The sequence below is a fragment of the Nerophis lumbriciformis genome, linkage group LG18 (assembly GCF_033978685.3).
Source record: "Nerophis lumbriciformis linkage group LG18, RoL_Nlum_v2.1, whole genome shotgun sequence".
In the NCBI taxonomy this organism is placed as follows: domain Eukaryota; kingdom Metazoa; phylum Chordata; class Actinopteri; order Syngnathiformes; family Syngnathidae; genus Nerophis; species Nerophis lumbriciformis.
Window position 1 is genome coordinate 12,915,461 of NC_084565.2, and position 17,040 is coordinate 12,932,500.

Consider the following 17,040-nt stretch of genomic DNA (forward strand, 5'->3'; position numbering starts at 1 on the left):
ACTCTCCATACTTAATACACGTTTTATATGGTAAGTTATTTTATTGTATTTTTCATCCTATGGTCTGTGGATTAAAATAACATCACATACAAATTAATACTATACCTTGTTTACGTTATATGCATGTAACAGAACACAAATCTTTTTTTTTACTTAATTATATTTAATCTGTGTTCATTTAATAAAAAACTGTTGCATATTTTATTGTTTTTATTTCACTCCATTTAGGTCATTACAGTCAACTGCGGTTCTCCTCCTTGACTGCGGGGGGCGCTGCACCAAAAATAACAAGCTCATTGCGCGCGCAGGTTTGGACCTCCTGGGTTTCCGTAGTCGTCAATGACATTCACTCTTCCACAAGACTTCTGGACGCGTCCAAAATGTCGCTCAGCTTTTTATTCAAGATTTTAACTAAAGATCTGGCTAAGGTGAGTCGGGTGTAGATGTCAAATGTGTTCATGTTAGTGAATTGTCACGGAAATAGTTTATTCGTTTCCGTCACTTCCAGTGTACCGACCTCGGCTAAATGTCTTAATTTTTTTTCTGCTTCGGTATTTCTAGATAAATGTCGCCTGTTAATGTGACTTTGTTGTATTAAAGTGTTGTTGGGTGTTTTAAACTGATATTTGTAGCTTTACGTCGTCACCTTCAGGTCGGCAGCCAGCACGCGCAAGCTTTTCACACCGGAAGTCATCTTCTGGCAGTGGACAAGAATCTCCTCGTCAAACTTCGGAAAAGATCGGGCTACACTTTTATCAACTGCAAGAAGGCTTTGGAGAAGTTCCACAACGACATAACGCAGGTACATTTTCTATTTACACAAAGGCTTCTTGTGCAGTGATGCATTCTGGGTACTCAAACCAGGCGGAGGCGTGGCTTAACGAGCAGGCCCAGAAGGAAGGATGGAGCAGGGCCAACAAGCTGGAGGGCCGCAAAGCCAAGGAGGGTCTCATCGGGCTCTATGTGCGGGATAAAGCCGCCGTCATGGTGGAGGTATGATGTCCTTTAACATGTTGTGATCATTTTTGTGTATTTCTACCCTTCTTAAAGTTAAAGTTAAAGTTAAAGTACCAATGATTGTCACACACACACTAGGTGTGGCGAGATTATTCTCTGCATTTGACCCATCACCGTTGATCACCCCCTGGGAGGTGAGGGGAGCAGTGGGCAGCAGCGGTGGCCGCGCCCGGGAATCATTTTGGTGATTTAACCCCCAATTCCAACCCTTGATGCTGAGTGCCAAGCAGGGAGGTAATGGAGACACCAACAAGGAAAAGTATCTTCCATATGAGGAGGTGTGAACAAGTGATGACATAAATCATGGTCCCAATAACATTGCATCTAATAGAGAATGTCATTTGTGGTGACATCTATCAAAATGAGGGTACCGGTAGTCCCAAAAAAGAGGGATTTTTCAAATTGACTGTGTGTCACTTTTAAAAGTGCCCCCATCTGGTCAACATATGAAATAACAAGTGTGTGTAAGAAATTGAAATGCGCCCCCTTTGGCCAAAATGTATAAAAAAAAAAAAAAAAAAGTACATTGAGACATACTTTAATAACTTAAAGTGTGTATTTCTACCCTTACAAGGAAAAGTATCTTCCATATGAGGAGGTGTGAACAAGTGATGACATAAATCATGGTCCCAATAACATTGCATCTAATAGAGAATGTCTCATTTGTGGTGACATCTATCAAAATGAGGGTGGTCCCAAAAAGGAGGGATTTTTCAAATTGACTGTGTGTCACTTTTAAAAGTGCCCCCATCTGTTCAACATATGAAATAACAAGTGTGTGTAAGAAATTGAAATGCGCCCCCTTTGGCCAAAATTTATAAAAAAAATAAAAATGTACATAGAGACATACTTTAATAACTTAAAGTAAATAATGTAGATTAAAAACCAATTACAAACAAAAAATTAAATAAAACAACTAAAAGCAGTCTTTTTCTCACAATCTCACAAATTGAAATGCGCCCCCTTTGGCCAATTTTTAAAAAAATAAATAAAATAAATATGTATATAGAGACATGCTGTAATAACTTGAAGTAAATAATGAAGATTAAACGATTTAAAAAAAAAGAAAGAACTAAAAGCAGTCTTTTTCTCACAATGTGTCGCCTTTTTTCTTATAAAATTGGGAACAATTTCTCATATTGGCTAGAGTGTCCGCCCTGAGATCGGTAGGTTGTGAGTTCAAACCCCGGCCGAGTCATACCAAAGACTATAAAAATGGGACCCATTACCTCCCTGCTTGGCACTCAGCATCAAGGGTTGGAATTGGGGGTTAAATCACCAAAATGATTCCCGGGCGCGGCCACCGCTGCTGCCCACTGCTCCCCTCACCTCCCAGGGGGTGATCAAGGGTGATGGGTCAAATGCAGAGAATAATCTCGCCACACCTAGTGTGTGTGTGACAATCATTGGTACTTTAACTTTAACTTTAACTTTTATTCTTTCCGTTTCTGTAGTATTGCAATATTTTCCTCGTAAAATTATTACTTTTTAATGCAAACTGGTGACATTTGTCATATACAATTCTGACTTTTATCACAATGTTGCCAATTTTATTGTTGTTCTTGTAAAATAGTGACCTTCTTTGAGTAAAATGATGACTTTTGTCATCATTTTGCCAAGTAAAATTCTGATTATTATTATAATATTGCCAACATTTTAAAGTTTTCTTATAAAATTGTGACATTTGTCGAGTAAAATTACAATTATTTTGCCAAAATGTCAACCTTTTCTTGTAAAATTGCGACTGTTATTGAGTAAAATTCCAACTTTTGTCATAATATTGCACAAATGTTCAGTTTTTCTTGTGAAATTTTGACTTGGGTTGAGTAAAATTACGACTTATAATACTGTCAACATTTTTTTCAAAGTTTTTCTTGTGAAATTCCAACAAATCTTTCACAACAAGCTTTTTTATGTTTGCATAGTATGCATATATTATTAATGTTGTAAATACACTTCTTTATATATCTAGAAAGGGTGGTCCTAAAGAGATAGGCATTTTTCTCAGGTCTCAAGAAGGTAACATACAATAATTGTGTGTGTGTGTGTGTGTGTGTGTGTGTGTGTGTGTGTGTGTGGGGAGCAGGTCAACTGTGAGACGGACTTTGTGGCTCGCAACGACAAGTTCCAGCAGCTGGTGAAGGATGTGGCCATCTCCGCCATGGCTCACCACCAAAATAAAAGCCCGACAGGATATGTCAAGGTAAGACCGCTGAGTAATGAGGTGCGCTTGTTGCCATGGCAACCGGCCTCTCTGTCGTTTTTAGCGTCGCGTGACACGAGGTCGCCAACATCGGCTGATTTTATAGCCAATAAACACTTTTCACCGTAACAAATCATGTAAGTACTAAAACTGTCACATTTGAACTGCCATGCAAGTGTAAAAATAAGTTAAGCGCTGGTCATATTAATAAAATGTCAACAGCAACACAAATGATCTGTTCCAGAGTCAAACTGTCTCCATCACAAAGCTTGAAGTGTACAGGAAATGTTTATTAATTACTTTTTAACTACCGTATTTCCTTGAATTGACGCCGGGGGCGGTAATTAATTTAAAACCTCTTCTCACTCCGGCGCTTACCAAAGGCATGCGGTAAATTTAGGCCTGCGCTTATAAATTTGAGTGTGATGTAAGGATACCATCATGAAAAGCACATTTAATAAAAAAAAACGTTATGGTCTTACCTTTACTTATAAATGAAGTCCATGCGCCACTCCTTCTGAACAAAAGCATCGATAACTTGTTTATAGAAGTCTTCCTTATCTTTCTTCAGTTTTAAAAGTCTCTCTGTCTCTTCCTTTATTACCTCCTGCTTCGATTGAAAGTCCAGTTTAGAAAACTATTTTATTTTAGATATGTAATCCTCCATGTTAAAAGTGCAAGCGAGAGGAAAAAAATAAATGATCGCTGCTAACTGTTGCTGCTTGTTGTCACTTGTTCTGCAGCCGAGTAGTCGCAAGAAAGATCACTAGCGCCCTCTACCACCAGGAGGCGGGAGTCATTTAATGACTCATATTTGACACACGCAGCTACGGTATATTAATAAAACATAGCTGCTTACTAGAGATGCGCGGATAGGCAATTATTTCATCCGCAACCGCATCACAAAAGTCGTCAACCATCCGCATCCACCCGAACTAACATTTAATCAAAACCGCACCCGCCCGTTGTTATATATCTAATATAGACGATGCAAGGCATTAGTGAGGTTATAAAGCTTTTGCCTGTTAAAAAAAGGAGACTGATCCAATGCAGCAGAGACATTCAATGCGTGCCACGCTGTCACGGCCCAGACGCACACCAGTGCGCAATCATCTGGGAGCCGCGCTGAGCGCACCTCCAAGCGCGTGGAGGTGCGATGTCCCTCGCACCCGCGGCGGCTCCACCCGGGCTCGCGCCCGAGGCTTCAGCGTGCACCGTGGCGGCCATCCTACTCGTGGCGGCCTAGCCCTCGCGGCTCTTGCTGCCGGCGATGGCCGGGTATGGGCCCGACGCTCCAGCGCCATCCATTTTCAGGGCTAGTTGATTCGGCAGGTGGGTTGTTACACACTCCTTAGTGGGTTCCGACTTCCATGGCCACCGTCCTGCTGTCTATATCAACCAACACCTTTTCTGGGGTCTGATGAGCGTCGGCATCGGGCGCCTTAACCCGGCGTTCGGTTCATCCCGCAGCGCCAGTTCTGCTTACCAAAAGTGGCCCACTCGGCTCACCAGGGTGAGCCCCACCCCTTTCGTGAGCGCACTGCGCGCGGAGTGACCCCTGTTACGAGCCCCCGGCCACGGGGGTGGCGGGCAGGTAAGCTGCTTACCTGCTGCGCGTGACGCCGGCCGCGGCGAAGGCGGACGAGGCGGGGTGTCGGTGCGGTGGGGGCGGTGGTGACCCTGGACGTGCGTCGGGCCCTTCTCGCGGATCACCTCAGCTACGGCTCCCGGTGGGGCCCTCTCGGGGGAAGGGGCCTCGGTCCCGGACCCCGGCGAGGCGTCCCTTCTCCGCTCCGTAAAAGTGTCCATCTCTTTTTTTTCTTCTTCTGTTGTGGCATATGCTGCAGGTGCCTGCTCGTTTTTCGTATGTGGGTAACAACATTTAACTATGTATATATATTTCCGAATTGGTTTAACTGCCACCCGCCTGAATCTATTTAAAATCTAATTTTTTTCTATTTCAACCGCCCGAACCCGACCCATGGAATAAATCTAATTTTTTTTTATTTCAACCGCGGAGTCCGCGGATAATCCGCGGACTCCGCGGTTGTGTCCGCAAATCGCGCATCTCTACTGCTTACTGTTCTTTTTAGCATATTCAATAGCTTGGACCTTAAATCCTACTGAATAGCTCTTAATCTTCTTCCCTTTATGCGATTTTTAAATGATTGAAATCAGCCTCCTCCATTTTGAAAATGATGACAGGTGAAGTGTCACTCGTGACGTGACGACTTTGACCCGGTGGAAATTCTAAGCAGGCGCATACTATATACCCGGCGCCAATTCAAGGAAATACGGTATCTTACAAGTGTATATTTTAAAAAGTGCTAGAAAATAATGCAAATTCAGACTGTCGCTCTTATCAACTTTGCATATTAACGTTGTTCTCCGTCATTCAGGTGTAAAATATTGTAATGGCTGTTAAAGGGGAACATTATCACCAGACCTATGTAAGCGTCAATATATACCTTGATGTTGCAGAAAAAAGACCATATATTTTTTTAACCGATTTCCGAACTCTAAATGGGTGAATTTTGGCGAATTAAACGCCTTTCTATTATTCGCTCTCAGAGCGATGACGTCACAACGTGAAGCAATCCACCATTTTCTCAAACACCGAGTCAAATCAGCTCTGTTATTTTCCGTTTTTTCGAGTGTTTTCCGTACCTTGGAGACATCATGCCTCGTCGGTGTGTTGTCGGAGGGTGTAACAACACGAACAGGGACGGATTCAAGTTGCACCAGTGGCCCAAAGATGCCAAAGTGGCAAGAAATTGGACGTTTGTTCCGCACACTTTACCGACGAAAAGCTATGCTACGACATAGATGGCAAGAATGTGTGGATATCCTGCGACACTCAAAGCAGATGCATTTCCAACCATAAAGTCAAAGAAATCTGCCGCCAGACCCCCATTGAATCTGCCGGAGTGTGTGAGCAATTCAGGGACAAAGGACCTCGCTAGCACGGCAAGCAATGGCGGCAGTTTGTTCCCGCAGACGAGCGAGCTAAACCCCCTATCGACCCTAGCTTCCCTGGCCTGCTGACATCAACTCCAAAACTGGACAGATCAGCTTTCAGGAAAAGAGAGCGGATGAGGGTATGTCTACATAATATATTAATTGATGAAAATTGGGCTGTCTGCACTCTCAAAGTGCATGTTGTTGCCAAATGTATTTCATATGCTGTAAACCTAGTTCATAGTTGTTAGTTTCCTTTAATGCCAAACAAACACATACCAATCGTTGGTTAGAAGGCGATCGCCGAATTCGTCCTCGCTTTCTCCCGTGTCGCTGGCTGTCGTGTCGTTTTCGTTGGTTTCGCTTGCATACGGTTCAAACTGATATGGCTCAATAGCTTCAGTTTCTTCTTCAATTTCGTTTTCGCTACCTGCCTCCACACTACAACCATCCGTTTCAATACATGCGTAATCTGTTGAATCGCTTAAGCCGCTGAAGTCCGAGTCTGAATCCGAGCTAATGTCGCTATAGCTTGCTGTTCTTTCCGCCATGTTTGTTTGTGTTGGCATCACTATGTGACGTCACAGGAAAATGGACGGTTGTTTATAACGATGGTTAAAATCAGGCACTTTGAAGCTTTTTTTAGGGATATTGCGTGATGGGTAAAATTTTGAAAAAAACTTCGAAAAATAGAATAAGCCACTGGGAACTGATTTTTAATGGTTTTAACCATTCTGAAATTGTGATAATGTTCCCCTTTAACTTTAATACAATCAAGAACTGTTGACATTTTATGCTATTAGGAAATAATGCAATTACGGTATAAATAATGACCTTTAATAATTGTACAGACTTTGAATTGCACTTTAACATCCTTGCAATTATAAAGATAAGTTTAATATTTGTAAAATATGAATACAATTCCAGATCTCGAGGAAGTCATAGTTCAAATCCAAATAATCTGTTCCAGTTTCAAAGTGTGTCCAACGTTAAACATTCATGCATGTGAACTTTTAAACATTGATTTTCACATCAAAATATCACTTGTTGTCACCTCCGTTTTCTCTCTGAGCTACAACCTTGTCCACTTTGCTAATAATCATATTTGGATGATTACAATCCCAACCAGTTGTATTTATTAGAAGGTAAACCGAGGTCACAACACAGGAAGTATCTTACCTGAGGTGGCGTGGCCACAGGATCAAGTTGACATATGGGAAACATTGTCTGACTTCTCTGCATGCATCTTATAGGATTGAACATGACAATAATGTTAGTAAAAGTTCAGTGGTACATTACATGGGACATAGACGTGTCTAAAAGAGGTTGGTAGATGAGAATAAATCTAAATGTAAAACGTAGTCTACATTTTCTTTCAGTGTTTTGTATGGCAGCACTTTGTGCTGATAGAAACGTTTCCTCTTTTCCCCTCAGTCCCCCCAATTGTGTTCTTTTTTTTGTCTCAATTGTTCTATTATTTTGCCTCAATTCTAATCCATTTTCTCAATTTCACCCTTTTTTTTATTCCCCTAAATTTTTTCACTTTTTTTCTTAAACTTTCCACTTGATTTACTTCCTCTCAATTTTCCTCTTGTTTTACATTTTCTTCTTCTTTTTTTTTTAGTTAATTTTCCTCTTTTTATCTCAATTTTCCTCTCTTCCCCTTAATTTCTCCTCAATAATAATTGTTTTCGTTTTTGTCTTTTTTCCTGAATTTCCCCTTTTCCCCCTCAGTTTTCTTCTTTTTTCTCAATTTCCCACTGTTTTCCCCTAAATTGTCCTCTTTTTTTAATGTACCCTTAATTTTCTTTTTTTCCTTAAGTTTCCTTCTATTGTCCTTTTTTCTCAATGCTCTTAATTTTTCCTGTTTTTCAATTTCTCACTTTTCCCCCTCAATTTTCCTCTTTTTTCTTTTATTCCATCAATTTTTCCTTTTTTCCCCTTAGACATCCTGCACGTTAATCAACTATCAATTGTTCTTCCCTGTTTTACAAGTGTAAAAAGAAGTTAAGCACTCTTAAAAACAACAAAACTAAAATAACTTCCTGTCTTACTCCGCATGTGGACATCTTGGGGCGGAGAGCTCGGTTGGTAGAGTGGCCGTGCCAGCAACTTGAGGGTTCCAGGTTCGATTCCCACTTCCGCCATCCGAGTCTCTGCCGTTGTGTCCTTGGGCAAGACACTTTACCCACCTGCTCCCAGTGCCACCCACACTGCTTTAAATGTAACTTACATATTGGCTTTCACTATGTAAAGCGCATTGAGTCACTAGAGAAAAAGCGCTATATAAATATAATTCACTTCACTTCATCTTGCCTACTCATGGCGGTTGGAAATTGTTGCGTTTTGGACCAGTTGTTCCTCCCAGGGAATTCAAGTCACAAGTCGCTCCCAAGCTCTTTACGACACTTAAAGCTGAGTTGAAAAACCACCAGAGACAGAATAGGTATTTTGTAATATATTTGCAAAGCTTTGCAGATATAGCTTTGAGACCAGTCCAGCATAGAACATTCTATCGCGCCGCCATGATGGTCTGTTCCCCCTCGACCAAAACCCTCTCCTCTTAAGTCTGTCTTCCTCCCCCCCTGGCAGTCATGTCTCTCTAGCCAAAACAAATGCTTATTATCGCTCTCTCTAACATTCCTCATTCAAGGTTAAGCACACAGTTTTGCAGACAACCAAAAGACCACATTTGGAAGAAAAACACTAGCTGTTTTGTAATATGACAATGAAATAAAAAGAAGTAACACTTAAATTCGGATATATGTAAATATCTGCCTCCGACAATATGTAAATATAACTAAAAGTTTTGGTTCCCTCTATTACCTGCCGAAAATGCATAATGAAGGAAAAAAACTATGAAAAAAACTGCGACTTATAGTCCGAAAAATACGGTACTTTGCATAGTTTTCTAGTAGCTGCCTGACCTTTGACCCTCCGTTTCAGAACGTCATGGCCGCCGATCAGCTGAGCAAAGTCAGCGGGACGGATGGAGCGAGCCTCGCCGACCAGGTGGCTTTAACCATCGGTCAGTTTCGTTGGCTTCACCACGTGCACGCAGCAAACCGTGGAAGTAAAATATTGTCGTCTTCCGATCAGGTCGCCTCGGCGAGAACTTGTCGGTGAAGCGAGCCGTGACGGTGAGCGTCCCCGACGAGTGGCGCATCGGCTTCTATGTCCACGGCGGCGTGGCGGGCCAGAGCGAGGTGGCCATGGGACGCTACGCCGCCCTGGTGGTCTTCCAGGGCGGCCAAGAGGAAAGTCTAGGCCGCCAACTGGGACGCCACATCGTGGGGGAGGCGCCCGCCTCGCTGGGCAACATGGACGACCTGCCCGGCGGCGAGAGCGAGACGCGCCTTCTGCCGCAGACCTTCTTGGGGGACCCCGACAGGACCGTGGCGCAGGTCCTCAAGGGCCAGCGAGCGCGAGTGCTGGACTTTGTCAGGTTTCAGTGTGGAGAGAGCATCGGCGAAGAAGCTAAATTATGAAAATGAAACGCCGTAGGAAATTCAACATATGGATTAATGATTATGTACAGTATGTCTTCTGGATGAGATAACTACTTACGATCGCAGCCTGAGGAAATGAACTATAATAAATGTTACGATGGGAAAAGAGTACTGTATTTTTCAGAGTATAAGTTGCACCGGCCGAAAATGCATAATAAAGAAGGAAAAAAACATAAGTCACATTTTTTGGGGAAATGTATTCATGTAGTAACGGTAACTGAGTTACTGAATATAAAAAATAACGCGTTAGATTACTAGTTACCGCCAAAACTAACGCCGTTACAAAGTAACGCGTTAGTCCCAACACTGCCCACCAGTGCTTCCATGGAAATGCCCCCTCTCTACCTCAAAGAACTACTCACCCCCAAATCCTCCCCACGACACTAGGCTAACCTCTTCCAACCTCTAAGGACAAAGCTCCAAACTATGGGAGACCAGGCTTTCCTGCTCCGCCGCTCCCAGTCTGTGGAACGCTCTCCCTGACCACATGAGGGCACCACAGACTGTTAAATAGGCTTCTTTAAAAAAAAAAAAAAAAAAAAAAGGCTTTTTTTGATATGTGTGCTAGTTCTAACTATTAGGCTGTTCTAGTTTTATTTATTTTTTTACATTGTTTTTACCATTTATTTTACTTGTTGGGGGCAGCTATTTGTGGTTCTAGCGTTGTTTTGTTTTTATTCTTAATTTTTTAAATGCACTGTAGCACTTTGAAGTTGATTGATCAATGTAAAGTGCTTTTAGAAATAAAATCTACCGTATTTTTCAGAGTATAAGTCGCACCGCCCGAAAATGCACAATAAAGAAGGGAAAAAACATATATAAGTCGCACTGGAGTATAAGTGGCATTTTTGGGGGGGGAAATGTATTTGATAAAAGCCAACAGCAAGAATAGACATTTGAAAGGCAATTTAAAATAAATAAAGAATAGTGAACAACAGGCTGAATAAGTGTACATTATATGCGGCATAAATAACCAACTGGTATGTTAACGTAACATATTATGGTAAGAGTCATTAAAATAACTATAACATATAGAACATGCTATACGTTTACCAAACAATCTGTCACTCCTAATCGCTAAATCCCATGAAATCTTATACGTCTAGTCCAGGGGTCGGCAACCTTTACCAGTCAAAGAGCCATTTTGACCAGTTTCGCAAATTATAGAAAACAGTGGGAGCCGCAAATTTTTTTTTAAATTTTAAATGAAATAACACTGCAGACAAAGTTATCTTTTTGCTTTGTGCTATGCATAAACCAAGGTTCTCAGACATGCTGCCCACGCCTTTATATGGAATTTGAAAGTTGGTGCGGTTTTACATGAATGGCGCTTGTCAGCGTCATGCGTGCCGTGATGGTACAGCATATAGCACCCACTACAACCAATGTGCCTGATCAGCTACACTTTGTATGGTGATTCCGCTTGCTCACGTAGGTGACAGCAAGGCATACTTGGTCAACAACCACACAGGTTACACTGACGGTGGCGGTATAAAAAAAAACTATAACACTCTTACTAATAATGCGCCACACTGTGAACCCACACCAAACAAGAATGACAAACACATTTCGGGAGAACATCTGCACAGTAACACAACATAAACACAACAGGACAAATACCCAGAATCCCATGCAGCCCTAACTCTTCCGGGATACATTATACACCCCCGCTACCAAACCCCGCCCACCTCAACCGACGCACAGAGGGGGGGGGGTTGATGTGTGAGGGAGCAGGGTTGGGGTGGGGGCGGGGTTTGGTGGTAGCAGGGGTGTATAATGTAACCCGGAAGAGTCAGGGCTGCATGGGATTCTGGGTGTTTGTTCTGTTGTGTTTATGTTGTGTTAAGGTGCAGATGTTCTCCCGAAATGTGTTTGTCATTCTTGTTTGGTTTTGGTTCAAAGTGTGGCGCATTATTAGTAAGAGTGTTAAAGTTGTTTTATATGGTCACCGTCAGTGTAACCTGTGTGGCTGTTGACCAAGTATGCCTTGCTGTCACGTACGTGTGCAAGCAGAAGATGTATATTGTATAACAAACGTTGGGCTGGCACTCTGTTAATACAGATTGTAGAGAGCGCCAAATGTTGTACCAACATGGCACGCTCTTATTATAGCTGTAAGGGTGAAAATCGGTGAATATTAATCCCGGGAGTTTTCTGCGAGAGGCACTGAAATCTGGAAGTCTCACGGGAAAATTGGGGGGTTCAGCAAGTAAGCTGCCGAGGCGCATCAGAGTGATCAAAGAGCCGCATGCGGCTCCGGAGCCGCGGGTTGCCGACCTCTGGTCTAGTCTCTTACGTGAATGAGATAAATAATATTATAATGTGTTCATCATTTCACACATAAGTCGCTCCTGAGTACAAGTCGCACCCCCGGCCAAAGTAGGAAAAAAACTGCGACTTATAGTCCGAAAAATAAGGTAATGTGAGCTAAAGAACAGGATTATTTCTACAAAGCACGGTGGTCCTCAATTCTGCACATATTTTATACATTTCCTGTGAACTATATGCAATTATTTCAAAAGAATGCTACGATAAAAACAATTGATTCAAATTAATAAATGAAAAATAGTTTCCCTATTAGGGTATATAATATACATGATTATTAATGTTCTTTAATTCATACATCATCTGTATGTATTATTTTTAAGATACTGGCTAGTGATGGGTTGAGGCGTCATGAAGCGGTTCGACACATTGCAAAACTGTATTGATACTGTGTCGATACTGTGTCACTAAATACTGACATCTGCTGGACATTAAAAATCCCTACAGGCAACCTATGGACCGACTCAACTGACACTGATTTGATGCCCTAGTACAGGGGTCACCAACCTTTTTGAAACCAAAAACTACTTCTTGGGTACTGATTAATGCGAAGGGCTACCAGTTTGATACACACTTAAATAAATAAATATATTGTCATTTGTAAGTTACACGTAAGTGTGATTTAAACAAGAATAGCTAAATAAATAAATTTATATATATAAAAAAATGGGTATTTCTGTCTGTCATTCCGTCGTACATTTTTCTTTCCTTTTACGGAAGGTTTTTTGTAGAGAATAAATGATGAAAAAAACACTTAATTGAACAGTTTACAGGACAAAACACGAAAAAATTTGAAATAAAAAATTTGAAACATAGCTTATCTTCAATTTCGACTCTTTAAAATTCAAAATTCAACCGACAAAAAGAAGAGAAAAACTAGCTAATTTGAATATTTTTGAAAAAATTAAAGAAAGAATTTATGGAACATCATTAGTAATTTTTCCTGATTAAGATACATTTTAGAATTTTGATGACATGTTTTAAATTGGTTAAAATTCAATCTGCACTTTGTTAGAATATTTAACAAATTGGACCAAGCTATATTTCTAACAAAGACAAATCAGTATTTCTTCTAGATTTTCCAGAACAAAAATTTTAAAAGAAATTCAAAATACTTTGAAATAAGATTTAAATTTGATTCTACAGATTTTCGAGATTTGCCAGAATAATTTTTTTGAATTTTAATCAGAGTAAGTTTGAAGAAATATTTCACAAATATTCTTCGTCGAAAAAACAGAAGCTAAAATATTTATTATTCTTTACAATAATACAATTTTTTTTTTACTTGAACATTGATTTAAATTGTCAGGAAAGAAGAGGAAGAAATTTAAAAGGTAAAAAGGTATATTTGTTTGAAAATTCTAAAATCATTTTTAAGGTTGTATTTTTTCTCTAAAATTGTATTTCTAAAAGTAATAAGAAGCAAAGTAAAAAATAAATGAATTTATGTAAACAAGTGAAGACCCACCCATCCATCCGCTTATTCCAAGTGAAGACCAAGTCTTTAAAATATTTTCTTGGATTTTCAAATTCTATTTGAGTTTTGTCTCTTTTAGAATTAAAAATGTCGAGCAAAGCGAGACCAGCTTGCTAGTAAATAAATAAAATTTAAAAAAATAGAGGCAGCTCACTGGTAAGTGCTGCTCTTTGAGCTATTTTAAGAACAGGCCAGCGGGCGACTGATCTGGTCCTTACGGGCTACCTGGTTGGTGACCCCTGCCCTAGTATATACAATAATATAAACCAAGTCATTGTATTTCATTTAGGATTATTTCATATCTTCATTTAAATAAAAATATATTTTTATCTTTTTTAGATACAGTCAATAAATAATGTGAACATGTATCATAACATGGAAATCTAAGAGAACGTGTTGTGGATGATTGTGGACTGGGAATTTTTTTAATTTAATTTTTTTACACATTTTTATAAAAAAAAAAAAAGTTTTTCCGACATATTACATTTTAGACGATTTCTCTTCTTAGTTATTATTTCTCCGGCTGTAGAAAAGACCCGCTCACAGGGCACAGAGGAGGCGTCAGTGCGACACAGTTTGCGTATCGGTCACGTGACCAAAACAGCTCATGATCGGTCACGTGACTTTCTAAAAGCGGTACGCGCACCGACACAGGGTTTTGCTCTATGAGCTCGACGCATGCGCCGATGCATCGATCTTGCCGGACCCATCACTAATACTGGCCTTTAATTAGTGTCTGCAACCAGTGGTACTCCAGCAGTGTGGTGCGTTCACTGACACTCTGGAAACATGGACTCTGTGGACTATTATTGTATGCTACAACTTTACATGTCCCGTTCGCAGCTGTACTTGTTTTAGAAAAACCCTGTTTAGTCAAACTGAAGAAACCAAGACAAAATGTTGCCTAAAACCAAAGTATGACAAATGTTTAATGTTAATAATCAATCAATCAATCAATGTTTATTTATATAGCCCTAAATCTCAAGTGTCTCAAAGGGCTGCACAAGCCACAACGACATCCTCGGTATAGCCCACATATAATAATATTATAATAACATAAAAAAAATACACACAGCGTTTTTGCCACATCCTTTATTTGTTCTTTAACATGACTTATTTAAAACCTGAATCTCTTCAGCTTTTTTTTTTTTTTTTTTTTGTATTTTATTTTATTTTAAATACAAACTGCCACTAATGTGATGACTTATTATTGAGGACATTTTGGATATCAACCGTTTTCATTTCATAACCAATGCAAAGAGCAGAGTTGGAAAAACACACAAAAGTTGACCAGACACGTATTTCTTTTCACAAAGTCCACACGACAAAACACGGATGTCGCTAACTTGATATTCATAGCTCAGGTGAGGCGTGAAAATACTGACGATAACATATTTGACAGGATTATACGTCATGACTAGGGATGTAACGACATCAACATTTCATTTTATGGTTATTGTGACCAAAATGACCACGGTTAATATTTGTGTCAATATCTTTGAACCAGGTTTTATTAAGAATAAAAATAAAAAGATTAATAAAATATAAACCAGACATATTTAATATCGTTCTAGCTTCTAAGAGCTACATTATATTATGTTAATCTTCTTCTGTTTTCATTTGTGAAGCCTGTTTTTTATGATAAATGCATCACTTCTGGTTTATGTGACGTCAAGCGACTTCACTTCCTGTCATACTTGCCAACCTTGAGACCTCCGATTTCGGGAGGTGGGGGGTGGGGGCGTGGTCGGGGGTGGGGCAGGGCGTGGTTAAGAGGGGAGGAGTATATTGACAGCTAGAATTCACCAAGTCAAGTATTTCATACATATATATATATATATATATATATATATATATATATATATATATATATATATATATATATATATATCCTGAAAATATGCAAACAAAACTGTGTTTAGATAATTGATACTTCAAACTTGCATACATAAATATTAAGGAATATAACATAACTTGGCTTCTGAGAGCTTCAAAATGTAATGAATAAAATGCTAAAGTTGTTGATAAACAAGCAATTATTTTAATGATTAAATATGGTCATTTTAAATGAATTATTATGATAATTTAAAATTAATTATTTCAAATATGTTTATTTTAATGTATAATTCTAATGCCTGGTTGTAATAAGGAGTCAGAAAAAATACAAATAAAAATGCAATTAATTTTGATGTTTTTAGCAAAATATAGTAAAAATGTATTTAGTTTTTCTTTTTTTTTAAATTAATAAATATATTTATTTTTAGGTAAGATAAACATAATAATACAATTTATCTCTAGTCTGGATGATTTAGTTCTTGTCACCCTGTTGTCCTCCCGTCGTGAAAAAAGGCTGTCCTCACTCAGATCCGCATGGAGCTGGAGGGGGCGTGGCCTCTAGCTCCGGCTGAAAATCGGGAGATTTTCGGGATAATATTTGTCCCGGGAGGTTTTCGGGAGATGCGCTGAATTTCGGGAGTCTCCCGGAAAATTCGGGAGGGTTGGCAAGTATGCTTCCTGTCGTCGTTATACCTTCAAGTACAAATTGATCACTTTAAAGTTAGTTTAAAGTACCACTGATAGTCACACACACACTAGGTGTGCATTTGACCCATCCCCTTGATCTACCCCCTGGGAGGTGAGGGGAGCAGTGAGCAGCAGCGGTGGCCGCGCCCGGGAATAATTTTTTGTGATTTAACCCCCAATTCCAACCCTTGATGCTGAGGAGGTAATGGCTCCCATTTTTATAGTCTTTGGTATGACTCACGACCTACCGATTCTCAGGGCGGACACTCTAACCACAAGGCCACTTGTACTAAGATAGCACAGTTTGGAGGTTAATTGTACACAATTGAATGATTCAGTTTTTCAGACAGTATTGTGTTTACATCAGTTTATATTGGGGCATGTCGTTTCTCAACGGGGAAAGACGTTAACTAATATGAGCAGTATCACCCATAGACATGTTCTAAGGGTACGCAGCATCGAGCGCTATTGCCTACTGGCGCTGACGAGATGCGGGGCCGCCATCTTGGAGTGGTGATCAGTGCAATTCATTTGTTAGGATCAATGAACTGTCAGCGCATTTAATTCATTTTACCTCACTGAGTACCACTGATTTTCACCCCCTTTTTGGTCATACGTGTAGCTATGATAAAGCACACATGTTTTATTATTCATAGTTTGCTTAACAGTAATAGAATATTCTTATATGCTATAAGTGACCAGACGTCCGAGATCAAAACTGGGAATATAATCCCAGAGAAGGGGGGAAAAAAACGGTCAGCTATTTTGAAGTTGAAGAAACAATATGATTAGGTTATATATACATGCGTATATCCTACATAAACAACATTAGATATATATATATATACATATATATATATATATATATATATATATATATATATATATATATATATATATATATATATATATATCTTATAGACAGCATCTCTGTTGCTGCAGCAGCAGAGAGTTTATTCTGTCTTGATATTTTGTATTACATTCTTCCCTTAAATGATCATGTTTACACTGATGGTTTTATATTGGAT

General features: G+C 39.7%; 1 protein-coding gene across 1 annotated transcript; it reads left to right on the forward strand.

Moving 5' to 3' along the window:
• Positions 1 to 262: 262 nt before the first annotated feature.
• Positions 263 to 9,793, forward strand: tsfm (Ts translation elongation factor, mitochondrial). The gene is made up of 6 exons (XM_061977687.2): positions 263 to 428; positions 653 to 802; positions 865 to 993; positions 3,104 to 3,220; positions 9,125 to 9,206; positions 9,278 to 9,793. Exons 1-6 carry the CDS (start codon positions 381 to 383, stop codon positions 9,664 to 9,666), a joined length of 915 nt encoding a protein of 304 aa, XP_061833671.1. The 5' UTR covers positions 263 to 380; the 3' UTR covers positions 9,667 to 9,793.
• The last annotated feature ends 7,247 nt before the right edge of the window (positions 9,794 to 17,040 follow it).

Bases quoted from the DNA above. Each gene is read 5' to 3' on its own strand.
- tsfm (XM_061977687.2), top strand. From the start codon at position 381: ATGTCGCTCAGCTTTTTATTCAAGATTTTAACTAAAGATCTGGCTAAG. The intron at 803-864 runs GTACATTTTCTA...TACTCAAACCAG, and splicing joins TCCACAACGACATAACGCAG to GCGGAGGCGTGGCTTAACGA. The intron at 994-3,103 runs GTATGATGTCCT...TGTGGGGAGCAG, and splicing joins AAGCCGCCGTCATGGTGGAG to GTCAACTGTGAGACGGACTT.